The sequence below is a fragment of the Corvus hawaiiensis genome, chromosome 3 (assembly GCF_020740725.1).
Source record: "Corvus hawaiiensis isolate bCorHaw1 chromosome 3, bCorHaw1.pri.cur, whole genome shotgun sequence".
Taxonomy (NCBI): domain Eukaryota; kingdom Metazoa; phylum Chordata; class Aves; order Passeriformes; family Corvidae; genus Corvus; species Corvus hawaiiensis.
This window is the reverse complement of record NC_063215.1, coordinates 80529187-80555043: the sequence shown is the minus strand read 5'-3', so window position 1 is coordinate 80555043 and position 25857 is coordinate 80529187. Positions and strand designations below refer to the sequence as shown.

Sequence of the window (25857 nt, the reverse complement as noted above, 5' to 3'; positions counted from 1 at the left end):
GGCAGCAGATAATGATGCAAAAGGCAGCTCTTATTTGTATGTGCTACTTTCTGAACTGCACCATCCTAATTGCAGCTATTGAGCTGCTTTCTCCTTCCAGCAGACAGCCTGTGCTGGGAAACTGCTACATTACTGTCAGTGGAGTCTAATACTTGACAACACAGTTGTGAGATTTCAAGAAGCACAAGAAGCTCATTCTGGTGCATGCAGCTCTGGTAATCACCAGAGGAAGGAATTATGGAGTCACTCCCAATAATGACAATCCTAACATTGCAAAGTGACAAGTCTCCCAAAGTCCTCACGCAAAGAGAAACACAACCAGTTTGTCAGGATTAGCCTCATCTCCTGTGACAGTGGCACATCTCACTCACTTCCTAAGTGTCTGGCAGGACTGGACTCTGCAGATGCCACTATCTGACACAAAAACAAGTTTAGAAGAGGCAAATCCTTTTGGTCATAAGTCATCTCCACAGGGAAACCTTTCTGACTCTGCTTGTCCAAAGGCAACAACCCGTTCTCTTGGAGACAAGGCAGTCACAAACCCCTTGATAAGGTTGAAGCTATTTTAAAAACAAACTACCGGTTAGATGTGTGCCCTAGAAAGCGTCTCTTTAATTACACTCTGGGGGAATTTATGACTGAGGAAGCTCTCGCCGCAGCCTGTTCCGCCCACAACAGCTGAAAATGCTGTGCTCAGGGTGACGTGGCTGCCTGTCACCTGAGGCTGCACACCCAGGCTTACTCAGATAAGCTGGGAGCTCGAGGTTGTAAACAGCAGTGCGTACATTCTTTCCACACCACGGCGTGGTATTTATAGGGCTGAATGCAGGAAGCTTAGGAACGGGTGAAGGGTAGCTATCTCCACCCATGACCCAGCTCCAAGGGCAGCAGGGGAAGAGCCCAGCTCCACCCTCGCTCATTGTACAATTCAGCCAGCAAGCTCAATAAAACATCTTTATTCTGTACATTTATATATGTGCTTGGGGAACAGGGACAATCCCCAGCATTAGAAAAATTCAAGACAACAAAACAGCAATTATGAAGAGAATGGCACCAAGAACAGTCATGCCACAGATGGCAGGGATGAGGTGAGACCAGCCACTGGCTGTTTCAGAAGAGGTCACAGCACCCCCATTTGGGGCAGAAAACACCAGTGCTGCTGCAAAGAGCTGGAGTCCCCCACCCCCAGGCAGCTTTCTTTGTGACCCACTAGCACCAAAGGGAAGAGCCTGTTGGCAGCTGGGGCCTGTCCTTCTTGCAGGCATTGGTGAAAAGACTGTGTCATTGGAATACCCAGCCCACTGCCAGAATGGGAGTCAAAGGGATCCTGCTTGAGCAGTGACCCTGAGCCAGCAGCTCCTTTCTCACTGCTGGGCTGATGGGGATGCAGCAGTTTTCAGCCGGATCAGTGCTCCCTCCAAGGGACAGGTCACTCCTGCCACTCTTGAGCTGCCTTCTCTTCAGTTATGCCACTTCACAGGCTTCCGCCCGCCTCAGCACGCTCTTGGCAGGCTGCAGCCCCCACCTTCCTGCCCCACAAGGGCCCAGCCTAGCACAGAGAGCCACAGCCCCGCAGCACCACGTGTGCCAGTGGCCCAGCAGCAGAACCTGCTCTCAGGATGGCAGAAGGGCCATTTGCGTGTCCAAGTGCTATCACAGGCCCTCGCCCTTCTCTCTTCAGTCAGGGCTAGCAGGCCACCAATCCAACCAGCAGGGCTTGCTGAAGGCCTTTTGCTCATGGCAGACACATTTGGTCTAACAGTCAACAATAAAACCAAAAGCCTATGTACAGCTTTACAGACCCTGCTGCACCCTCCAGGCTACACAGCAGAGCTGCATGACAGAGTGTGAGAGAGTGCTCCACTCTATGTACAGAGTCCTTGCTGGCAACATCAGCTTTCCTCTGACAACAAACCCCAGTGGCAATGGAAAGAAAGGAATTCTTTCTCCAAGAGAAACAAATAAAATCATGCCATTGTCAAAACAGAAGTTACTTGGTCGTGTATAGGTAACACAGCCTGTTCTCCTCACGCATTAAGGCAAGCGTGTGAGGAACAAGGTGGGCTGGGAACGGCCACACCAGGGAGCCCACTGGAAACCACTGCTACCAATGTGCAGATTGAACACCAGGTGAACATCCATGGAAACAACCTGCTCACACCAGCACAGGCCCGGGCCCTGCTCTGCTCCACAGAATGGCCTCCTGTCCAGCTGCTGCAAGGAACAGATGCAAGTACAAACTCTGTCTTCATGATGTTATGTCAGGAGGCTGTGCCACTCACAGCAGCCACAGCTTCCTGGGAGTCAGAAAGCAGGATGCTGAAGAAATGCGTACATGTGAGTGGGGAACAGGATATCTGTCCAACAGTAAGACACTCAGATTGGAGTAACGCAAAACCAGTGCACAAATGGACACACAGCAGATTAAAGCCAACCAAGATTCAAACAGTTAGAAAGTGTCCTGAATGCATTCTGAGAGGTTCAGCCAAGCCCCTGCTGTGGGTAGCATGGCCTCTTCCATCCCCTGCCCAGAAGGATGTGCTGCAGGATGACTTGAGAGAACATTGTTATCAACCCAGTGCTCAGAGAGCAGAAATGGGACCAGATCTTGTGTCAGAGATGGAAAAACATCCCTTCACTGCTTGTCTTCAAGGGCTCTGTGCCTCCCAACCAGCAATTTTCAAACAGTAAACAAAGCCAGAACTTGCCTGCCCAGGTCTGCAGGTACCTCTGATCTATTCTGAAGGAGGGCAGGATAATGAAAGCTGCAGGCGATGTGGAGACATGCTTAACTTGTCCCACGTACGGCACTGAATGCAAGAAATTCTCCCAGGCTCCATCTCACAGTGCAAAGGAGGGACATCCACACTGGAACGGGACAGCAGCAGCTCCAGGCATTGCTCAGAAAGCCACAGGAGCTTCCATCCTTCTCCCCAGGTGCTGGTGAGTGGAGATTTCTCTGACCTACTGGTAGTCAGAAGCTCAGCTGTCCAGGCCCCAGGGACTCCTCCAGGCCGTTTTCTTTGGTGGTGATGGCTTGGAGGTCAGTGACATGCCCAATGCCTTTGGTGACTCCTTCACGGAAAAGCAGTTTGGCTCCAATCTTCAAGTATTCAGGATGCTTGATGAACCTGAAACAGACAACCGCCTTCTCTCCTGTCCGCAGCTTGTCCTGAAAAGAAAAATGGGAGAGCTTAGACCCATCTCCCAAGCTGATGCATGAAGAGGTTAAAAAGTGTCCTGAATGCATTCTGAGAGGTTCAGCCAAGCCCCTGCTGTGGGTAGCATGGCCTCTTCCATCCTCTGCCCAGAAGGATGTGCTGCAGAATGACTTGAGATAACATTGTTATCAACATGTGGATAGCAACAAGATAGTAACAAGATGAGGCAAATAAGCAGCATTCTTCAGACCGCATGGCTTGAGCCCTTCCCATTATTGTATACATAAGAAGAGACAGGAAGACACAAGCTCTGAAGAATGGAGAGTTCACCTCTCTTCTTTAACATGTTTGGAGGAAAAGCAACCATTGGGCAGGATAAAGGGATGGAGTCTGCTCCTAGGAAGGGACACGGCTACTCAAAATACCATCAGCCCCCAGCTTTACTAGAGGGCATGGTGGAATCCCAACAAACCCCACAGGGAGGTCCATCTTCCTCCCCTTTCTTTCCATGGCCTACCTTTCCATGGATCTTCTCTACGATAGCTGTCTGTCGCACATTCCCCACGTGCACTGTCACCTGAAACCCCTTCCGGAAAGTTGTGGCATGGAATAACAGCACGATCTCGGCTTCAAACACTGAGCAGATGGTGGGGTTCATTTCTGGGCTCACCATGACCATGCCCTGCAGAACAACCCAAGGTTCAGACCAGTTAGGGCCAGTCCCCTTGCTTCTGAACAGCCCCCAAAACCACAAATACACCTCCACTCCATGACTTGGGCTTGCATCTCATTCTCAGCCTTGCCCTCATTGTACTTTGTAACTTGGCCATTTCCTCCCCTTCCAGCAAGTTTCCTGCAAACATCTCTATTTCATTCCCACCCTATCAATGGGGGATCTCCAGGGAGGCCTCCAGCCCTGCTCACTGGACCAGTGAACAACCAGGCAACAGCGGGACCAACCTTGCGCAGCAGGGAGCGGTCGAAGGGTCCAAGGGCCAGGGTGGCTGCCTGCCCAGCCCGCAGCACGCGGCAGGCAGAGCGGTTCCGTTGAATACTGCACACTTTCAGCCGGAGGAACTTCCCATCGTCAGTGGGACCAACCACCAAGTTCTCCCCTTCTCGGCAGATCCCACTGCCCAGGGTAGAAGAGCAGGACACAGTTCATAAGGAGACAAAGACATTTCACCCTCCAAGATTAACCTGAACAAATTCTGCAGGGCCAAGTCTTCGGACTCTTACCCTGGACCAACTGACAGGGATACAAAGCTGCTGAGAACCGGATTTCTTACAGCAGGAGTGAAAGCCACACTATCACTCTTAAGAATCCCAGGTACAGACAGGGGCCATTGCACCACCAGTGCTCTGCCACACTGCATTGTTTCTGGTGGAGAGACCTCAGATGATGCTCGTTCAGTGTGGATGTGCTGATGGTCAAACTGCTCTGATCGCTCCTGAACACGGAGGGACAGCTGCCTTTTCATGGGGTAGTGTGCAGTTAACCCCTGCTGGAATCAGAGGATCTACCTTTTACATTGCCTCCCCCTACTTGAGGAAGGAAGAAAGCAACTCCTTGGGATCATGCCTAACAACTGCCAACTCTAGATTCCAGCATGCCTTCTTTCAGCATGCTTCAGGACACATTCCTAATCCAGCAACTTTAGAGCAGACTGTCTGCTTGCCACCATATGACCAATGGTCTGCTCACGTCACCTCCCAACACCCTGTAGGGCTCTACTCTCACTTGGCTCAGTCATCTGGCAGCAGTCAGGACTGAGCCTCACACAGCTTACACTTCTGCAGCAGGTGACTCTAACCTCGTGGGAGCTCCAGCAACCATTCACATCCACACTCATCTGCCTGGCATCACTTACCTTGACAGAGTTCCTCCCACAACAGTCCCCACCTCTGGCACCGTATAAATTTCATCAACCTGCAGCAAGTCAACAAGAATAAGCTGCTCAGACAGACAGCTGTGAAACAGCACTCCAGAATGAGGACAAAGAGCCCGCCCCTTGTGAGGAAGGAGGTGAGCTCTCTGGTGGTCATCAGACACCATGTCAGAGCTTCACCAGCTCCCACTACCTTCCCATTAGAGGAACGAATCTCTGCCTTTTAAATAGCAACCAGAGAAATGATCTTATCCCCAAGACAGACATCTCATGGTTAGGACATATCCAGCCTATCAGGCTTTTCTCAAGGACCAAGTCCTTTTTTTAATGTCTCTCAGTAGTCCAGGAATTCACCATGTCTCTACCTGTGGTGTCCAAATTCCCCAAACGTCCCTCCCATGGCACAGCAATGAGTCCGGTATCAGAACTGGAAACAAACTACCCTTATGCACCTGAAATTCTGTAAGTTGCTGCATTAATTCTTCCTGCTCTTTACTGTTGGTCAGTGGAGGGAGGATGTTGAGGAAGACTTTCAAGAGATCCAGGTTCTCCCCAGAAACACTGGACAGTGTGAAGATTGGGGTGATGCTGTCAGACACAAACAGACAGAAATAAGCAGAAGGCCTGAGTGCAGCTCCAGAAGGTTTCTGGGATTCTGAATCTACTGAGACCTGCAGGAAGATGGATCCTACACCAGTAAGTGGCTAAAGCAGGAAGGCTAGGTACAACGCCACAGTAACCCTTGCCTCAATGTTTGGTCAAGGCACCAATCCCTTGTCCACATACATTTTTCTCATGGAGAAGTAACTAATGCAGCCTTTTGCTCCCATAGCCCAGAAAAGTTTGGGAGGGGAAAATGCCCTCTTGGAGAATGCAGAGAGATAGGAAACTTGATGAGGAGCAGAGATGTTCAACACGTGGTCACCTCCCCTGTGATTACCCTTCCCCAGCTCTGCATGCCAGCCCAGCCTGAACTGCCTGCTGCTCCCAACAGAAGAAAGGAATGGTTCCTTACTTGGGAGATTGTGCAAACTGTTGTGCTGCTGTAACAGCATCGTCGTCTGAATTCACAAGCAGGGGGAGCTTGTTGCAGCCTGGCTGCTTCAGGATTCGCTCCAGCTGCTTCACTGTCCGTTCCACGGTGGCTTTTGAACACAAATCAACTTTGCTGATGACAATGAAGAAGGGGACCTTGAGGGCCATGGCCAAGCCCAAGTGCTCTCGTGTTGTGCCCGCTGCAGGAGACAAGTGAGAGTGTAGGTGCAGCAGTCACCACTGTAGCTTGTTTATGCCGACAGCTGTGTCTCCTGGCTATCCCACAGGCCCACTCTAGAGATTTCACCGTAACTGCTTAGTTCATCATACAATGAAAAAGCAAAATTATTCTTTTAAACAAAACCAAACATCAGTCCAGAAAAATAAAAACCACCAAGAATTTTTGTGACTGATCTGTCTGCTTCAGAAAGATGCAGTAGTTTTCATACTTTGGCTAAAGTTTGCCAGAGAACAGCCACAAAAATGTCAGAGATAGATGTGGGAGAACTCCAGATGCCTTTTTACAAGGCTTTGGGATTCAGCAGCCCTAAGAATACGTCAAAGTTGTTTTCTTTTCTGACAAACACAGCCCCAAATCCCAAACAAAGCCTCTCTGTCCAGGGTACTTTAATGCGGTCTACAGCTGGTAAGAGGATCCCAGCTCTACTCCCCTCCCAGGCACTCATAGGCACTGGCTTACAAGATATCAGTAGAAGGTTACAGGTTAATAAACTCTTCTGACAACCATTCACAGCTGATAAGGACCCATTCCCCCACTCTCCATTTCTCTTCACATGTTGCAGTCAATCCATGCAGGCAGGGCAACACTCACCAATGCCAGTGTTGGCACTAACCACCAGCATGGCAAAGTCTGGGCAGTAGCTGGTGAGGCCAAAGATGGTTGTTTTCAGATACTTGTGGTGGCCAGCCAGGTCAATGAAAGTGATCATTTTGGAAGAACTCTCACAGATCTCTTCTGCTGTCCGGGAGTCACTATAATTTACCACCTAAGGAACATAAGGAGCTTGTGAGAGAGGCAGCCCCAGCAGGCAAGTAAAGAAAACCCAGCTCTTATCTATCCACTTTGATCTCAGAATTAGTAAGTAGAGATCATCCACCATGGGTGCAGGAAACAGTGTCTGTTGCAAACAGACAAGCAGCACTCAGGTTCACCTAAAAGGACACAGAACTGTGCCACCTCTCTTCCCTCCTGTCCCACTCACAGTTCTAACAGAAGGGTAGTCCTATTCTCCTCCAGCTTTCTGAGTTCAGCAACCCACTCTCTTACCTCTCCTTTGCTGTTGAAGCCAAGGATCTCAAAGCTGATGCTTGATGTTCTTCCTGACTGGATTTCATGGAGATGCCGGAAGAGGTTAAGGCGTGCTCTGCCCCGCCCGTTGTCCAGCTCTCCTTGCGTTAGGACACCCAACAGCGTTGACTTCCCTGAGTCCACATTCCCTAGGACAGCTACTCGAAGGTCTAAGAACTACAGGAAAAAGAACAAAGAAATCATTAAACTTAAGCACTACTGTGCTGAGTGCATGAGCACTATTGGGCAGTGGAGATGCAGCTCAGAGAGCTTCCCTGCATCAGGGACACTGTGCAGTTTAATCTTGCTCAGATTCTGCTCCTGCTCCCAGCAAACCACTGCCGAGCAGTCGTGATACGCTCTCTAGAGTTGAGATGTGACACATTAGGCTTTGGTATCACAAAACAGGCCATTTGCTGCAGCAGACCTCTAAATCCTTCCTTGTTTGCACACTGGTCTGCATCAGAACTGCTGCCATAGAAGCGAAATAATTTTTCACCTCTGATCCAGGCAATCTCCCACACTGACATCTGCCTCAATCACAGTCTTGGAGATAAGAAGCGTTATCATCAAGCCTCCCTCTGGCAGCCCTTTAAAACATCTGCTATGGGCCAATGTATGACAAAGTGCCTCTAGGGTGTGGGCTCCCAACCCAAAAGGAAGCTGCTTGTATGAAGCCTCTAAGTCTCCAGCAGGAGAAGACTGCCAAATCACAGGTCCCTACCTGCTGGTTGTCAGGCACCTTTCGGACAAGCACCTCCGTTATCTTCCTTGGAACATCACTGTCGTAATCGACCTCCCTCTCCCGCAGCACTGTAATGTCAGCCCCAACCCTGCCACAAAGACAAAAGGAAGGCGTGAGACACACTTGTACTTGACAGCTCTTGCACCTCTACAATAACAGCTGACAAAGTGAAGGGGATGAAAGCTGGGGATAGCAAGGAAGGATCCTCGCGCTTCCAGACAAAAGCCCTGTAACTTTCCTCATGTTTCTAGAGCCTCAGGACTGAAGGGATGTCAGTCATACAGGGGCTTTGTAGGATGAAGCCAGCTGCTCAGGGGAGTCCAGGGAGGGAGCCTCTGTACCAGAGGCTGTTGATGCTCGTGGGCCCTGCAGACGAAGAGGAGCACTTACTTCTCCGCCATACGGCGCAGTGTCTTGAGCGAGGCTCGCATCTCCTCCTCCGAGAGGCCCACCAGCAGCCCATTGTCCTCCACGCCGATCTGATAGACAGCCTCACCTCGGCCCTCCTGTAGTCGCCACTTCATCTGTGTCACCAGGTGCTCAAAGCGGTATTGCGAGGGGTTCACCAGCTTTAGCTGTTTAACAGAGGGGTAGTTCTAGTCACAGCCTGCATGCAGAGGCAATCCCATTGCCCAAGCCAGCAACTCCTGTGAAGCAATGCTCCCAACTCTGACCCACCTCTAGAAAGTACAGCCTGTATTAGTGTCTGAACAGAAGCCATGGGACAGGTGAGAAAGGGTTTCACAAAGGTAGAAGAACTTTCCCACCTCGTGACAAAGGGATCCGTACCCTGCCTGCTGCAGGGTTAAAGACAGCACTCTGGGACCAATCTGTGATCCAGGAGCCAGTAAGTGCAAATGGCAGAGCAGCCACAAGAAAGTGGCAAATCGTTTTCAGGGATATCTGCATCTCTCTCTCAAGAAAAACACAGTGGGTATCATATACTAAAAAAGATTCCTAAAAATGAGTACTGAGAGCAAGTTTTCCAGCTCTGCATACTGGGTAATGCTTGGCACAGAGACACTGAAGATGAATGGTAGTTCCTTAGGGCAGTGTCCACTTTTCTGTCCTTTCCTTGGCCATGTTACCCATAGGCTGTCTTTGGTAAAGTTACTTACTGCAAAATAACCCTCTAACCCTCTGGGAGGAAGACCTCCTTCTGCAACCTCAAAAGACTCACCTTGTACTCGATGTTTCCATCTTCTGCCTGGTCAGAGAATGAAACAAGACAGAAGAGTTAGATGCTGTGCCCACAGGGACTTCTACAGGCACCTGATGCCTAGATATTCTGAAGCTGGTGCTGAGGATTTCAGAGAGAGGGAAAGGGGCAGAAAGAGACTGTGTTAAGTCCCAGCCTTCTGCCATTCTTTCCTACACTCAACTAGAACTCTCCTTATGGTTTGTTTGTGCTGTTTGCATCCCACATCATGAACACCAGAGGACAAAACTAGAGTGGGACACAAGGGTAATATTGTCCAGGGGGGAGTTTTTTTCTTGACAGTAAAGAATAGGGCCAGCCTAACAGTCACAGAGAGAGAGACAGAGAGTTCCAGTTTCAAAAAGGCACAGGCCAGCGTATGATTTACAGTCTCCCCCCTCACCCATCCATGACCCACAAAATGCCACCCACAGCATCCCACTCCCACCCTATCCAGCAGCTTCCATCCATCCAATGTGCACAGAAACAGGGGCCTGAGATCAAAAGCTTCTGCCTCCTCTCCTGCTCAGTGATACTCTCCCTCACTCAACTAGTTTTTCATTGACTCCTTTCTATATCCTTATGTATCTTCTCTCAACAAGGAAGGACTACAGACATAAGGAAGCAAGGCAATGACTCCTTTGCCAGCTAGTCACTGGCCAGACAGTTCTGGAGAACCAGACCTGATTGGGACTGTCTGTACACAATGTGCTCAGAAGAGCTTCCTCAGCAAGGGCTGAAGCCATACGGGGTTGTAACAGAAAGGCCCAGGTATTCATCAAGCTCACTTCAACCACAACAGGCTCCAGCTTTCCATATAGAATATCTAGACAACACTGAAGTAATTTTTCCCATTGATTCAGTATAAGGACCACTGAGAAAGGGCTGGAGCCTGCAGGAAGCCACATACTCTGTCAGACTAAATGGGGCTGGCAACAGTAAGCACTTCTTTTTCCTCTGGACACCTATTTGCATGTCAGGAGAGGCAACAGCCCTCTCCTTGCCTTCCAGCTCAGCTCTTAACCACAGCGGTGCTTACAGTGGCAGAAGGCCAAGAGAAGTTCTCAATTGTCAGCTCAGTTCTTTGGCAGCAGAGATATACAGTGAGAAAAGGGAACTTGTGGAAGGCTTTCCTCTCCTGCCATCTACCAGCTTTCCAATTTTAAGAAAAAACCATTCACCTACGGCACTGTCATCTAAATAAGGGAGTGGGTCCCCTTCAAGGCACTTGAGACCAGAAAAGCAACAAGCCTAGACTTGCTGGGGCACACACTGCACAGGGTAGCCAGGGACAGGAAGCTGTGTTGAAACTACAGGGGTCTGTCCAGCCTCCAGCTGAAAGGAACAAGAACTAAACTACGGCTGCAGGGCACAGTCCTGCCTGTGGAGAAGATCTATCAGTAGCGAAGCGCTGTCTTCCCATCTTGCCAAGAGTCCCAGCCCTGCCTTGTGGAGGAACTGCTCCCTCCCAGGACAGGCTATTATATATTTTACAGAAAGCTCCCTTACTGGGGCTGAGCAATTGAGTCCGGGCCACCTCAACTCTCCCCACAGTGACAGTTCTATAAGAGCAGTGACAACTGCCCCAGCTGACCACACACACACGTACTACCAATGCCACTTCTCCCTGCTGCAAGGGACAAGTGCCTCACACTCTGTCCATATCACCTGCAGCCCCATGTAAGAAAACAGCTGTCAAATTAGCTGGGAAGGGAGTCACTAGAACCTGCTGAGCTTGGCAACTGCAAAGTGGCTCAGACCCACCAGATCATCTCTCGGGGAGAGAGATGCGAACGGGATCTTTGGGACTACGAGGCGAGCAAAGCTTTATTTCCGAAGCTATTTCGATCGCAGGCGGCAAAGCGCCCACAGACAGACGCCAGGCAGTGCGATACTACTCCGGTGGACCCCACAAGGAACTCGCTGGCACCGGGGACAGGAGCACAGCCGGAGGAGAGACCGGGGCAGGCGGGCACACGGCTCGCGGGGCCGGGGCTGCAGGACCGCTCCTACGGCTGCTGTCAGCGCGACCCCGGCACGGCCCCGCAGCAGCACCGCCGGCACCTCCAGCCGGACCCGCCACCCAACCTGCGGGGTCCGGGCGTGGCACCGACCCGCTCTGGGGGGGACACCGGCCCTCCGCCCCTCCCGCCCCTCAGCGGCGGCGCCCCCCGCCCCGGGGCCTGGCCCCGCTGCCTCCGCGGCTGACGGGACGCGACGGCCGTAGAGCTCACCTCGGGCGGCAGGTACGGAGGATTGTTGGCCTTTCCTCCGCGGCTCCGCCCGTTCTTCTTCTTCGCCTTCGAGCCACCGCCGCCGCCGGGCGCGGCCCCTCCGCGCCCGCGCAGCGCTGCGCCTGCCCCGCCGCCCGCCGGCCGACAGCAGCCCCCGAACAGCTCTGACACCCGCGAGTCCATGGCGGACAGCGCGGCTCCGCCGCCCCGCTGCAGCACCCGCTCCGTTCCCCGCTCGGCCCGGCCCCGCCGGCCCGGCTCCGGCCCCGGCGTCACCGACCGCCGCGCGGCGCCCCGGGAAAGCGAGTCCCGCCCGCCTACAACGCCGAGAACGCACCGCGCGCCTCCCGCTCAAAACTACACCTCCCGGCGTGCCCCGCAGGGCGATCCGCTCGCTCCCGTGCGGGTTCCATCCGCGGGGGCGGATGGGAGTTGGAGTCCGAGGGAGGGGCGTCGCCTATCGGCAGCGGCGGACAACGCGCAGGATGCCGCCGCTCCCTGGGCCCTGCTCGCCGGGATCTGTGGGCGCCCGCGGGTTGCCCCTTTGGCAGTTCACAGCCCCGGATTCCCTGGTTATTGACACTGAGCGATCAGTCCGACTGGCTTCGGCAAACTGGGGCACTTTCGAAGCTGTTTGGCATTGGAGGTACTTCACGACTACGCAGAAACAGCAGCCCGGTACAGAGCGATCCCATAGGACGCATTAAGCTCCTACGGGGGGGAGGCGGCGGGAACAGCAAAACATCCTCCAGCTGTGCGCCGCATCCCCTCACTCAGTGTCTTCCCAGTCTCCAGTTCTACGGCCACTGCGCCTTCTCCTTCCCCGCCGCATCCCCTGGGGAGGGCGGCGCTGGATCAGTGTTTGTGTACAACTGACACCCTTTGTGACGCTACGCACAGGCGGCCGCTGTTCCTGTAAAGCAGCCTCGGCGCGACTTCTCTCGCCGTCCCGCCCTCCCCTCGCCGTGCGCTGGAAGCGGCACCCAATGGGGCGGCGAGCGCAATGTTTCCAAACACGGCACTCCCTGCACGCTCTCCGCCTCCCCGCGGCGGCGCGAAGGCAGTTCCTCCGCAAGACACCGGAGCCGCCAGGGCTGCCGGGAGCGGGGCCGAGGCCAGCGGAGCCGCTTCCTGCGGCCTTCCCCGGATAGCTCTGCAAAAAGCAGCCACAGCTCGCGGCATCGCCTCAGCCGGGCGGTGCCGCGAGGGGATCGGGAGCGGAGGGGCGGGCCCAGCTCTTGTGACCACGCCTCCGCGGGCGGGGCTACACCGAGGCCCCGCCTCCCACCGCGCCCACCAACCGCGGGGTCTCCGCCGCCGGAGGGCGTGCGGTGCGGCTCGTGCGCCACTCCCGTGAGGCTCCGCGGCGGGGCGGCATTTAAACCCGCGGCGGCCGTTGGGACTGCGTCACTGCTCCTTCCTTCCCAGCTGCTGGCGGGTCTGCATCGTGCTGGTGGCGGCGACGGGATGAGGTCCCAGGGGAACAGGTCGGTATCGGGCAGCCCCGCCGTGGCCGTGGAGTTCCCAGGAGCCGTGTGCCGGGGCAGCGGCTACCGTTTCGCCTGCGAGCTCCTGAAGCACGTCCTGCACCAGCGGAACCAGCTCCCGCTGCCCTACGAGCAGCTCGCCTACTTCTGCCGGCGGGCGGCCCAGGTGAGGGGCGGTGGCCGCGGGGGGCACCCCCGTGCTCGGAGGCGGCCCCCGGGACGGGGAGCTTAGGGGGGGCTGTGGTGTTTGAGGTTTTCGCTTGTGAGCTCGTGTTCTCGCTCGGTGACTCGCACAACAATGTGTTGCCGCTTTTAAAGTAAAGCGCGTGTTGTAGCTGCATCCCTAAATGTTACCTCTTCCTTTAAAAACGAGGCAAAGGCAACGTGACGTTCAGGCTGCTGAAGGTCTCGACAAATTGCTCTTAATTGATTGTTTCCTACTTTACGCTCAAAGAGTGTCACTGCTTTGTTTGTTACTGGAATACCTCTAAGCAAAAAAAAAAAAAAAAAAAAAAATTCTAATAAGTAATTTCAGAGTGGTGGCTGATCTTTGAAAGATGGACTTCTAATTCCTATTGGAATTCATCAGTAGTGTGATTCAAACCGAATAGCTATGGATTGTGCTTTTGTGTTCCTCTCTCATCGCTTGATATGGAGAGATGTACATCTTCTCGATGTGGGTACCTATAGCTCTCAAAACGAACACAAACCTCTTGTTCCTTGACTCTCTGAGATGGGGTGGGCCATGCTTTCTGCAGAGTACATTAGAACAAATATATCTTCATAACTGAATGTACTAATCTGAATTTTTGTTTTCCAGGATGGAGATGGAATTGAGAAGCCACTCTCCCTGGGTCTGGCAAGCAAAAAGTGCCAGCAGGTGCTGATGGAGCTGGAGGGTTTGTTCCAGCACCTGGAGGTCATGTTTAGTCTGACACTGGTTCCTCGGGTTCTTTTCCTACTTGGAGGCAATGTCATGAACCCCAAGGAGCTCTATGAGCTGAACTTGGAAGGGTTCTGTGAGGGCACTGCTGAGGAGAGCCTCCAGACTGCGCCCTGTGTTCGCCAGCTCTTTCACCGCCTGTTTGTTGCTGATGTCTTCAGTGAACTTAAGGCTCTCCCTGTCACAGGCACCCTTGTCCTGGTCCAGGGACACCGTGACTGTGGTGTTGAATGGTTCCGGCCCAAGCTCAACTACCAAGTTCCAGCCCGAGGGAGGAAGCTGACTGTTACGTTGTCCTGTGATGGAGACCTCCACCTTAGTGCCTCACCTCCACAGCACACAGCACCCACCTGGGAGGACTATGTCTGGTTCCAAGCACCAGTGACCCTCAAAGGATTTAGTGAATGAATGGTTTCTGTAAAAATTTAACTGGAATATTGATTACTTTTTTTTTCTTCAAGTGTTAATAATTTCAGCAAATGTAACCATGTATTTTTGAACCATGTCTGTATGAATTTTTTTTTTCCTCCATGGCATCTACTGCTTTCCTGTACCTTGGCTGTGCTCGTCTGTTGTCCTTATTTCCCGAGTTGTCAAAGGCAAATCCACTTTAAGGCACAGTTGCACACAGGTTCAGTGATTCCTTAGGGGACTGATCTGTGAAATGGGATTAATTAATCTGTTGGGGGTAAAACTCCCCTGCTGTGTGCTTGGCGAACTGGCAAATGCTGGATACATACAGTCTTCTCCTGAGTTCTAATGTGGCCATTTTCTGACCCTGCCTTTGCCAGGTTACCCATAGGCTATCTTAAGTGAAATTACTTCCTGCAAAATAACTCTCTGGGAGGAAGACGTTGTGCAGTCCTTAAAAGGCTCCCCCTAGCAAGAAAACCAGAGAGCAAAACGGGAGCAGGACACGAGGTAATATTGTTGCAGAGGAGGGATTTATTTCTGGCTGATAAAGAATGCTACCAGCGTGAAGGCAGCTCCTCTACAAAGGGCTGCAGCCGCCAGGGGTGCTGGGGAGCTGGTGGAGACAGCAGAACTGCTTCCAGGGGCCCCCTGCTATCCCAGCAAGCAGCAGCCAGAGCTCCTGGCACTGCCTCAGTTGCAGTGGTAGTGTCCCACTTGAGTACTCAAGTGTTTGCCCATCTATTTTATAAAATCAGACATCCCCCTAACTCACTTTCTGTTCCTTAACATGCCAAAGTAAGACTTCTCAGCAACTGGAAAGTCTTGTAGCTAATGCTGTCCTCAAGATGGAAAGAGACCAGTTTGGTGGAGGCAGGGTAGCAATAAGCAATTTATTATTTTTTTACTGATCTTTATCTAACAGCCCTGACAATCAGTTAGCTATAAGATTAAAAGTAAGCAGTTTCTTCTCTAACCCTCTTCAGAGAAAGTTAGGAGTGGTGCTCTAATAATGGTAGATTATCCTCACTTGAGGAAGAAACTTACTCTTAGACTTAAACCTTTCTGAAATGCATAGAAGTCCCTCCCATTTGAAGAGAAACTTGAGCCTACTGGTAGTGAGGGTACTTGCTGTTACTAGTCAAAAATGCAGAATGGGGTGGTAAAAAATCATTTGTACAAGAGGGTAAAGGTTGAAGTAACCCTCTACACTTGGCGCCTATTTTAACTTTGTCCTTTTGGAATGGAATGAGATGACAGAAGTAGCAGGAACTTAATTTGATGTTGTTGAGCTTGGAGAGCACTAGAGTGCTCTCTCTGCTGTATTATCCGTTAATATCTGTTTACAATGTGCTGCAGCTGATTCTTAAACTTGCTCTAGGGGAAAAACTGTTAAAGTGAAGAAAGCTGCCTTATGTGCAGCTTCACACTTGAATATGAAATCCCAGGTCTCTTGAAGGAAATATAACTTGAATGTAGGAGTGTTTGTGCTCAGGAGATCAAAACCCTTTATGCTTCCACCAAAGCTGCTTGTAACACGTTTAAGATTGTCCTAGTGTTTAAAGAAGCATTTGAACAGAAGCCTGGGCCAGTTCCTTTCGCCTCTCTTCCTCAGATGAGTGCAATGTTACTGCAATAAACTGTTTACATTTTCTGTTATACTTGAACTATGAATGCAGCAATGATAGGGTGCTAGTAATGAAAAGAACACAAGATGCTTTGGGGATTTTTAAATTTGTTTTTTTTCTTATGAAAACATATAGAGCTTGATTTAAAAATTCTGTACTGTAATTATTATCAAAATAATATGCTGGTTTCTATATGTGATTACTCTGAGGGATTAAACAAATCCAATCTACAGGTTCTGCCTCTGGTAGAACAACTTGCTTCCATTCTATGCATGTATTTCAACTGCAGTCTCACAGCTGTTCCACTTTCCTGACAAACTGGATGATGTCTTGTGCCAGAAGCTTTGGTTCCTCAAAGGCAGCAAAATGCCCTCCACGTGGCATGTAAGAGTAAGTGATGATGTTCTTGTAGACGTCCTTTGCCCAGACACGTGGTGTGTGTAAAATTTCCTGAGGAAAATCTGCAATCCCTGTGGGAACATATATGCCATACCTAGAAGACATAAGTTAATTGCATTGATGAAACAAGTCGTGGGGGAAGTCTATAAAAACCTCTGACTTTGGTAACACATTCAGCTGGAGAAGTTTCCCCGCTCTGTGCAGTGCACTTTGTGGTCTGCACTCCGCTGAGGAACTTCATTTCTAATTAGGTATCCTCGAGTTTAAGAACATTACACCCGTAGAGGTGTAAAGTAGAGCCAACTTTGCACACAGCTTGATATTGAAACGTTTTCCATCTTTGAGTTTAACTTTTGTAAGCTGCAGTGTTGTGCTACATGACAAGATACCACACCTCTGAGAAATGGGCTGGTTCCTGCTTGCTTTAGAATTTGGTACCAAATGCATAACAAACACCTCTGGAGAGAAAAGGTGGGCTGGTTCAGTCCGTATAGGAAAAGACTTCCCATTTGTTTGGATGATCAGTTGCTTGGAGAAGTCTGCTCAGCAACATTATGCTCAGCCTCTCTTAGAATCATCTTAATGCACTAGCTGTCACAAGGTGCTGGGTTTCAAGTACTGCTCTCCAAATTGCTAGCCCAAGTTTGTGCTTAACTGTTGTAGTTCTTAGCTTATCCTCCAGCAAGCCATAGCCTTCCTAATTCAGTTTAAACTTCTCTCTTAGATGTGCCCATGATCTTCTGTTATGTTTTCACTGAACTGAGTTACAAGTCACATTTGTTTGGTGAATAAGTATATAGACCTGTATTTTGAACACAAGGCTGAGTTTGGTGCTTTGGTAAGTCTTCTGCATTGTTTTGGCTGCAAGCTACCTTGTGTGAGTTACAGGTTCAAAAGAAAAGTGACCTTTAACTATATTTATCAAAAGCAAATAAGAATTTGGACTTTTATTTTTCTTAGAACTAATAAATTTGCTGGTTTAAGTGATCTAAATGTTTATACAGACTAATGTTTCAACCTCATTTGCAAATCTGCCTTGCAACTAGCCACATAATTACCTGCTATAAGCATTTAGACTAGGGTCCTTGGAAAGGTTTTCCTTGTAGTATCGCATTGAAGATACAATGGAGGATGTCACCCAATAAATCATCACATTGGTCAAAAGCTCATCAAGAGAGTATTTGCTGTTGAGAGAGAGAGGAAGAAATTTAACTGGAAGCTGTTCCGCAGTGGTCCATACTGGGCTCATGTCCTGGAGAACTGCTGTTCCTCTTAATCTCCACTTGTTTTCAAGCAGCAAATTAAGTGGCACCTGTGTGCCTAGAGCAAAACTGCCTGGTGCTGAAGCAGTAGTGTGCAGGCAGTCTGCTGTAAGTTTAAACTACTGCTTGTCATGTGCAACTGTTCATCCTTAAATTCCAGCTTTGACTGGCCAGTGTTTTACCTGTATCCTCCTATTAGTTCCCACCTGTCAGTCTTTTAATGAGACTTCTCATGGAATAACATCTGTTTTCTTACCTTTCCAAGCCTCCATCATCTTTATACAGAAATGATTTGTTTGTCCAGGTTGAGAATTTCTCCAAGATATATGCAGCAAGCCCCACCGGGGAGTCATTCAGTCCACAACCTAACTCAGGAGAAGAGAAGAGCTGTTGCAGCTGCCTGGCATTGCAATACTTCAGTGCAAGTTAAACTGGACTTTCATGAAGAGTTCAGAGTTTTCCAGGAGAATTCAGTAGAGAGTCTGTATTCATCTACCCCTGATAGTACTTTTATTTGTGATAAATTCCCTGCAAAGGAATTCTGACTGTAACTGAGGGCACGACAAACTTAGGTAATTCCTATACAAAAGAAGCTGAGACCTAAGGAAGTCCCACTGGATTCTTGGTGATGTGTGGCAGAAGGAGCAAATAAAGAGATGACACTCTGAAAAGAAATTTGAGATAAAATATTTGGAAGCTCTGCCCTGCTTAGGATGGGACATATTCTTCTGAAACTAAAATATATTTATGAAACAGGGCTAACAGGAATGCAACTGATTCAGAATGTCATGAATATAATGGAATCTGTGCTTTTTCTTTTCACTTTTTTAAGAGTTTGCAAAAGTGCTTTTATCTCTGAGTTGGCTGGTGTTTGAAAGCACTGTCCTTGATTCATGGATTCGCTCGTATGGCAGCAGCAAAACTTGAGCCCACTGTGATTTTCTTCCTCCACTTAAATTGCTTTGAACTTTGTTGATATCAGTTTTTCTTGGCTAGTTTTATCAACCAGTTACTTATAAACCAAAGCTTGGATAGCTGTCAATTTTACACCTAAACATTAACTTTTATTCATAGAGAAGTTAGGATCTTGTTGAAGTGTATAGGTGTCAGCACAGATTTTTGTGATACTCTCCCTCCTCTGGAACCTGCTTATTTATTCTTATGCTCGGATTCTCATGTTAACTAGTATTAATTCTTTTCTTAAGGCAGTTCAATTTCTTATGAGTGCTGGGGGAGGAGTCTCAACAAAATATTTTTGGAAATTATATAAATTCTGTTAGGGGGTCTACAGCTGTTTGATTCTGCCTGAGCTCTGATTTTTGAAGCATGATTTCCCTGTGACATTATCCCCTGTAAATCAATTCTCCTTGTTTAAACAATTCTGTCAGATTTATCATCACAGACTAGACATACTAATCTTCATTTTTCTGTGGATGCCTTCACCTTTTGACCCTTAAAAAGACCAAGACAATCAGAAACACCACCACCACCATAACTCCCTCCCACCTGGTATATTGTCTATCTCCTTTTATTTCTTTGGGTTTGTGATCACTTCAAGCAATAGGCTAGGCATTAGCTGACATTCCAGTTTGAGCTTCTTCTCCTTCAGTGAATTGCCAGGATGGGGGGTTGTTTGTTCTCTGGTCTCCACATCTGACACCAGCCTCATACAGCCCAGCTGTCTTTCCTGATGAGGCATTATTTCAATAAAATAATACCCCAGAATCCTCTCTAGTGGGGACTGATACAAAGAATTCCTTTAAGCATTATGAAATGGCCATATGTTTCTTCATATTCCTTATCCACTGGCCCCAGGATGTTTTCAGGTGTTTGAGCTGTGTCTACCTCTCTGCAACTTTCACATTGCGCTTACTTGCTTGTGATACTTTTCTTGTTTTCAGCCCCATTTACTTCTCAAAGCTTCAATTTCAGGACCCTGTGTTTTATTTTAAGAGAGTTTTTGGAAAGGGGTTCTTGCCCAAGAGAAGTGGCATGCTATGTAAAAGACCTTGAAAAGTGGTACTTGAAATCTCCATCTATTTTTGAGTGGTTCCTTTTAACTGCCTTTTACATAGTTCTTGTCCCCATGAACTCATTGCCCACATGGGTCTTGCACTCAGTCACCAGAACTCATTGCTTCTCAAATTTGGCTGGCCTTTGTACACTGATCACTCATGGTATTTGAATACTGTGTTCACAGGGATACAGAGAAGGTGCATTACCTGCAGTGTCTGGTTTGGTGCCTTGGATGTGTAAGTATCCAGACTCTCGCAGGACATCGTATACATTCTTCTGCATGAAAGGGTAGAAACGTCGAGCATCTTCCCTACTGAGGCCTACGAGCCATGGTACATAAGCCCCAAGCATTATACTAATCAACCTTCCCAAACCTTGTTTGCTGATGAAAACACAATTCAGATGAAGCCCTTTCACAGATCTAAAAGTAAGTTAAGGAATAGAAGGTTAAATCAAGCAATTTTCTGTCTCCAAGTTTTCTAGAAAACAAGTCTGACTGCAACTGTGAGAGAAGCACTGGACTGAATCAAATACACAAAGCCCTTCAGGTTCATCATGATTCAAAAAAAATCTTTTCAATTCAAAGCATATAAATGCAATTGAATATGGAGGGTTGGGTTATCCCCAAAGGAAATAAAGCAGAAGGGGATGAGAGGCAAGGCAAACAGAAGGTAGGACTATGGAGCAAGAAGGCAGGGTGGGAACTGGAGGCAGGTTTTCTGCACTGATTTCCTTTGCTACTTACTGTGGCAGCATCTGGGCCATGTTTGTGGTAATACGAGATCCCCAGTCTCCTCCCTGTAGGTAGTATTCCTTGAAGCCCAGTCTGTTCATCAGCTTATGAAATATCCGAGCAGTTGCAATGGAGTCAAAGCCTGTAGGTAAAAGAAACAAAGGAGATCTGTTTGTCCTAGTGTTCCTCCCCTGGCCAAAGACTGTGACCTGACCGAGGCACGTGTGTGTAGGGATGTGGGAAGGCACAGTGTGCAATGCTGCTCTGCCTCACTGCTTGGAAAGAAAGTGAACACAAGATGAAAGAAATTCAGTGAAAAGTGAAGAGCTGACGTCCAGTTACTATTGTGTTCCAAATCTCCACAGCCAGCCCAAAAGCCTCAGCCGCATGGGCCTGAGTGAAGAGCCAGGCATCTGCATTCACAAACTGCAGTGCCCAGGGGTGCCAGGGATGGTTGAGGTCTTACTCCAAAATCTGCAATTCCAACAGAGCCTTTTCATAGCTTACCTTTCTGGTGAGGGGCCTCTGAGAAGCCATAACCTGGGATGGAGGGGCAGATGACCTCAAACACCACATCACCCTCATTCAGGCCATGCCTGGCTGGCTCTGTGAGCAGAGGGATGATCTTGTAGAACTCGTAGAAGGAGCCAGGCCAGCCATGGACCATCAGCAGAGGTTGAACAGCTCGACCATGAGGAACATAGGATGGCTTCACATGGATAAAATGGATATCAATCCCTGCCACAGATCCAAGAAAATAAAATTAAAGCTCTGGTACCGTCACAGTTTCTGCTCTGGATTCTGAAGAAGGAGGGTGGCAAAATTGTAATTAGCATCTGGAGCAGAAGTTCTACAATCGGCCTACTGCAAGAACATGCCTGGCTGAAAGGGGATGTCTGGTATTGTATCTGTGTCTTGTCTTTTACACAAAGACAGAGATATTGACCCCAGCTCCAGATACGGGGGTCACATGGAGATTAGCATCCATCTCCTGAGAAACTGGTCTCAGAGTATATAAGTAGAGCTGCACTTGAATGAATAGCATAATGTGGGTAAGACACATGCAAAAACATTACAATAATTAAAAGAGAAACATGAAAAAAGGCATTATAGAAGTCTAACCTAGAGATCACTTATGTAAAGTCTGGCTAACCCATCAAGACATCATTTATGTAAAGTCTGGCTAAGCTCACCTGGCTAAACTACTGGGTGGTGGGGAGGAATATTCCAGCCTCAGTCTGGCTAAATTTCGCAGTTTTCAAAGGCGGCTTCAAGGCAATTGCTGAAGAGCACCTCATTGTTAGTTAGCACGGGTTCAGAGCCAGATGAAGCGCATCTTGAAGCAGACCTCATATTATTGACACTGTGTAATGGTCTTAATCCCTATAAGGTTATTAATAATAGAGCCTCCACCAGTGATTTCACTCATATCACTAAGCTGTTACACATACAGTTATCTCAAATATTGTCACTTCTTACATCTCCCCCTTCTTGCTGTGCGATTCCAAGTGAGACCTGCTCAAGCCACAGAGGCCCCCTCACCTTCAATGGTGGTGTGGAAGTGGGGGTATTTGTTCAGCACTTCCACTTGCTTGCGCCAGTCAAACTGATTCCTCCAGTAGGCCACCACCTTCTGCAGGTAGCTGGAGTTGAAGCCATAGTGGAAGGCGGCCCCTTCCACATGTGGTGTGAAGCGGAAGTTATCCAGGCGCCGGTGTAGATCCTGTGGAAGGGAGCCCTTCTTGCCAGGCTGGCCAGCTGCTGGCATGTCCCCTATGCCAGGGCAGGCACAGACAGGCTCTCCTGGCTCTGCTGGCTTTTGTATTGCTCTCTGGGACACCACAAGCCCTCCTGAAGAAGTGCCATACGCTGCATGACTGCCTGAATTTTTATGTGGGGAATACAATTTTCTAAAGGTTACGAGTCCCCCATGGGCACCCAGGAGTACTGGGTCCTACTCTTGGCTTGCTACTAACTCACTTCAGGGTCTTTGGCACTAGGAGCTTGGCAGCACTGCTGGTGGGGAGAATAAGAATCTCACCTTGAGCTGCTGGCTGCTACTTGGCCAGATAACTAGGGACAGGCATGCAGGGACAGAGGAGCTATGACTCAAGCCAGGCCCCATCCCTCTTCAGCCTTACAGCCCTTTCCTCTGTGGAAGCTCCTCAGTACTGCCCTACTGGTGCCACTGCTGTTCCAATGCCCTCCCGCCCTGCTCTGGCATCTACAGACCACTGTCAAAGTCTGCTGCTCAAAGTGTGGCCTTTCTGCAGAAGCCTCAGCTTGCACAGAGGGGCTGTTGTCTCAGAAAGTCTTCAGGGGACATTGCAATGGCCCAGAGCTCAAATCCCCTTCATAAAGAATGGTGAACCAGAGCATCATCCAAGGAGCTGGGTAGCTGCCCTGGCACATGGAAGTGCCCTGCTGTCATCCCCAAGACATCCCCTTGAAGCAGTGAGGTGGGTGATGGACTCACCCCTTGCAAATTTCTGCCCCTCCTTACCACCCAGTGAGTGGTACCTCGATTTCTTTGTCAGATGTTTCAATCTTGAAGGGACGGATGCTTTCATCTTCTTTCCCTCGGAGGGGTCTTTCACCTGAGCCCCACCACCCATCGCCCATGTCAATAGTCTTGAACTTGCGTCCAGATCTGAGCCAGTAAAGCAGCATCCCTCCAACCCCCAGGGCGGCCGCAGGGACCAGCACCGCATTCTTCTGAGAATATTCAAAAGACCTGGGGAGGCATGAAATTGTGTTCAATGACAGCAGTGTCAAAGGGACTGTGCTGAGGCTTGTATTCACATGCACTGGGACTGAGAAGGGACAAATGCCTATAAATCCAAGGCAGTCAGCAGGGACTGGGCACTTCTATAATTTTTTTAAGATCATGGGCAAGATTTGGGTCAGGGTTCTATCTACCAAGGCTTCTTAGGGCTCTCAAGTCCTTGCTGATCAGGACTTGCTAATCACAAGGCTTCCTTGTCCCTTTCCTTGTGAACCAGGGTGCCCAGGGAGACAAGGTTCAATAGGATATGGGCCAATCTACTTTGAGGCAGGTACTGCAGTGAATGAGACAATAGCAGCTGAACTTGTCCAGCAACAAAAAGTGCATGGGCAGAGTGGGCTGAGGAACAGGAAGAGAGACAAAAGTCTTCAGCTGCTGAAGAGAGCTGGATGTGCTGGACATGCTCCTCTTGCCAGTGCTTTATCGATAGCTCCCCTACAGATTCAATCATCTCTTAGGGCAATCCTGGCTCTCCCCCATAGCTTTCCAGTAAGGTATGTCTGTTGATGCCCCTGTTTCTGTTCTAAACAGCAAGTTCAGACTTGAGGTGTGGGAACTAAGTTACCAGAGCTGGATTTGACAGACATGCAGTCCTAAATGTAGTGTACCTTCCCACCCCTCTGACCTGTGCTTCAAGTTCTCCAGTTTCCCCTGCGGATTAGTAGAGGTGTCTGGGGCTCCTGCATGGGGCTGCAAGGGGGCTGTGAGTGAAAATTTCGTTGCTGTCATCATCCAGAGTATGGAAGGGACGATGCTGTGCCCCAGCCAGGGCGCTCACCAAAAGAGGAGGTCTCAGCACAGAACAGCTCTTTCACTCACCTGATCTGGGACAAGACGGTCTCCCTACAAAAGGGGAAAAACCAGAAAGATCCTTAACAGTCTGAAAGTGTTGTCCCATACCAAGCCATGTTGATGGTGCAAAGAATGTCCCCTGCCAGTACCACTCATTGCCCACGCATGTGATCACAGGCTGTTTAGCCACCTGGCAACATCTGCCATTATTTCTCCGACTCTTTGCATACGATGGACAGAGAGGTGCTCACAAAGCACTGCCTCTGTACAAAGAGACAGTGTTCCTGGGCTGTGCTTCAGCTAGATAATTTGTTGCCATAATATTCCGTCCTTCCGAACAATTTAGATAAAAGGCAGCAAACAACTGCATAGGTGTTCTTGCAGTGTTTCATCCCGTGACCAGCTGTGTAACTTCAGCCAGGAAAATTGTTTATTTTGACTGCTGTGTTGCAATAGGTGCACAGCCATGGCAGGGCAATTCCGAGCTCCAGGGTTATGCTGCTGCCAGCCACGCTGTGTCCATCATGCCGCAGGGCTGGCACCAGAAGAGTATTGTGGGACCCTTCCGTGTTCAGAGTTTAATGAGCTGCTGTACCTTTGACACTTCTAGCTACTCCTGACTGGATATCAAGCCTTTAGGTCTCCCCTTCGTGCTAGGAAAAGAAAGTATCCTCCTAGGCTCCCTTTAAGACTAGCAGAGTCCGGTACAACAACGCAGTCTAAAATCTAGCAACAATAGAAGCAACAAGAGAAAGTCTTGTTACTCTGCCTTGTGGAACGCAGCGACATTAGGGAGCTCTTTGGTGTCGTAATTACAGTACTTTGACAAAACAAACAAAACAAATGCCAAAAAAGAAAAAGACTTGATAATCCATGAAAAATCAACTCCACAGGGTGTTTGTTATCACCTAGAATTGTTTCCCTGTGCTGTCTGAAATGCAAAACCTGGAGCCTGTGCTGGGTATCCCAGTAGCCTCCAAGGCAATTTGGTAACAATTGCTGAGACAGCCTATGTTGGATTTTTTTCCTTGAATCACTTCCAGCCATGGAAGAACAGGCCTCCTAAGAACAAATAGCTTATTAAACAGGTAGGAATATCCCCCTGCACTTACATCCTGGAGCTCAGAGGAATGAAACCAGTCATCAAAGCAATAGCACAAACTCTGCACTGCTAACAAAGCAAGCCTGTCCCAGAAGCAGCTCTCTGAGCGACACAAAACAAGGCTCAGTCGATCAGCACCTCCTCCGCACTCATGCTCAGGAGAACTCAGCTGCCTGCTCCCACTCTCCAGTGGCCTGCTGACCCTCCCGAGGCTTTCTCCCACCCCCAACCCCAGGGAGCCCAGTCTGGAGTCCCTCCTCCCTGTGCCGAAGAGATCTCACCATGCGTTTGGAAGCATCTCTCGCCACATGTCTGCTTGTCCTTGCCTGGCCGCTGCTCCGAGTGAGGACACAATCCCAGTTTCTCCTCTGCTGGCTTTCTCTTTCGCAGTGACGTTTTCCCGGGGACAACGCAAACTACATCGTCCATCAGTGCCACCTATTGCCTGAGTGTGCAGCTGCAAACGGAGCTCGACAGAGGCAAGGGCAAAGTCCTGCGTGCAGCAGGAATAGCCCTGTGCACCAGCAGAGACTGGATGCCAAATGCACAGAAAACAACCCTGCAGGGGCTGGCCTGAGGTCAGGCTGTGACAACACCGTGTCCTTACAGCAGAGGCCAGCTGGGTTATACAGCCCATACAGGGCCCTATAGCGGGAACCTCAGCCAGCAGCCTGAGGGAAGGGATTCTTCACTCTCTTTGAATCGTTAAAAAACTCGGTATTCACAGA

At 49.5% G+C, this 25857-nt stretch overlaps 3 protein-coding genes across 3 annotated transcripts; 1 reads left to right on the top strand and 2 right to left on the bottom strand.

The window, feature by feature from the left end:
• Positions 1-941: 941 nt before the first annotated feature.
• On the bottom strand, positions 942-11831 carry GTPBP2 (GTP binding protein 2). Its single transcript, XM_048298573.1, has 12 exons — positions 11572-11831; positions 9320-9346; positions 8530-8714; positions 8119-8227; positions 7374-7571; positions 6918-7092; positions 6066-6285; positions 5503-5638; positions 5033-5091; positions 4122-4293; positions 3679-3843; positions 942-3172 (listed from the first exon to the last, which is right to left on the bottom strand). The coding sequence occupies exons 1-12, from the start codon at positions 11752-11754 to the stop codon at positions 2975-2977; spliced, it is 1827 nt and encodes a 608-aa protein (XP_048154530.1). The 5' UTR covers positions 11755-11831; the 3' UTR covers positions 942-2974.
• Positions 11832-12876: 1045 nt separating this feature from the next.
• Positions 12877-14501, top strand: LOC125323520 (MAD2L1 binding protein). The gene is made up of 2 exons (XM_048298576.1): positions 12877-13224; positions 13879-14501. The coding sequence occupies exons 1-2, from the start codon at positions 13039-13041 to the stop codon at positions 14407-14409; spliced, it is 717 nt and encodes a 238-aa protein (XP_048154533.1). The 5' UTR covers positions 12877-13038; the 3' UTR covers positions 14410-14501.
• Positions 14502-16136: 1635 nt separating this feature from the next.
• Positions 16137-25559, bottom strand: LOC125323519 (epoxide hydrolase 1-like). The gene is made up of 10 exons (XM_048298575.1): positions 25411-25559; positions 24055-24078; positions 22971-23184; positions 21993-22173; positions 20958-21188; positions 20463-20592; positions 19924-20138; positions 17958-18066; positions 17498-17623; positions 16137-16533 (listed from the first exon to the last, which is right to left on the bottom strand). Exons 1-10 carry the CDS (start codon positions 25437-25439, stop codon positions 16332-16334), a joined length of 1461 nt encoding a protein of 486 aa, XP_048154532.1. The 5' UTR covers positions 25440-25559; the 3' UTR covers positions 16137-16331.
• Between the last annotated feature and the right edge of the window lie 298 nt (positions 25560-25857).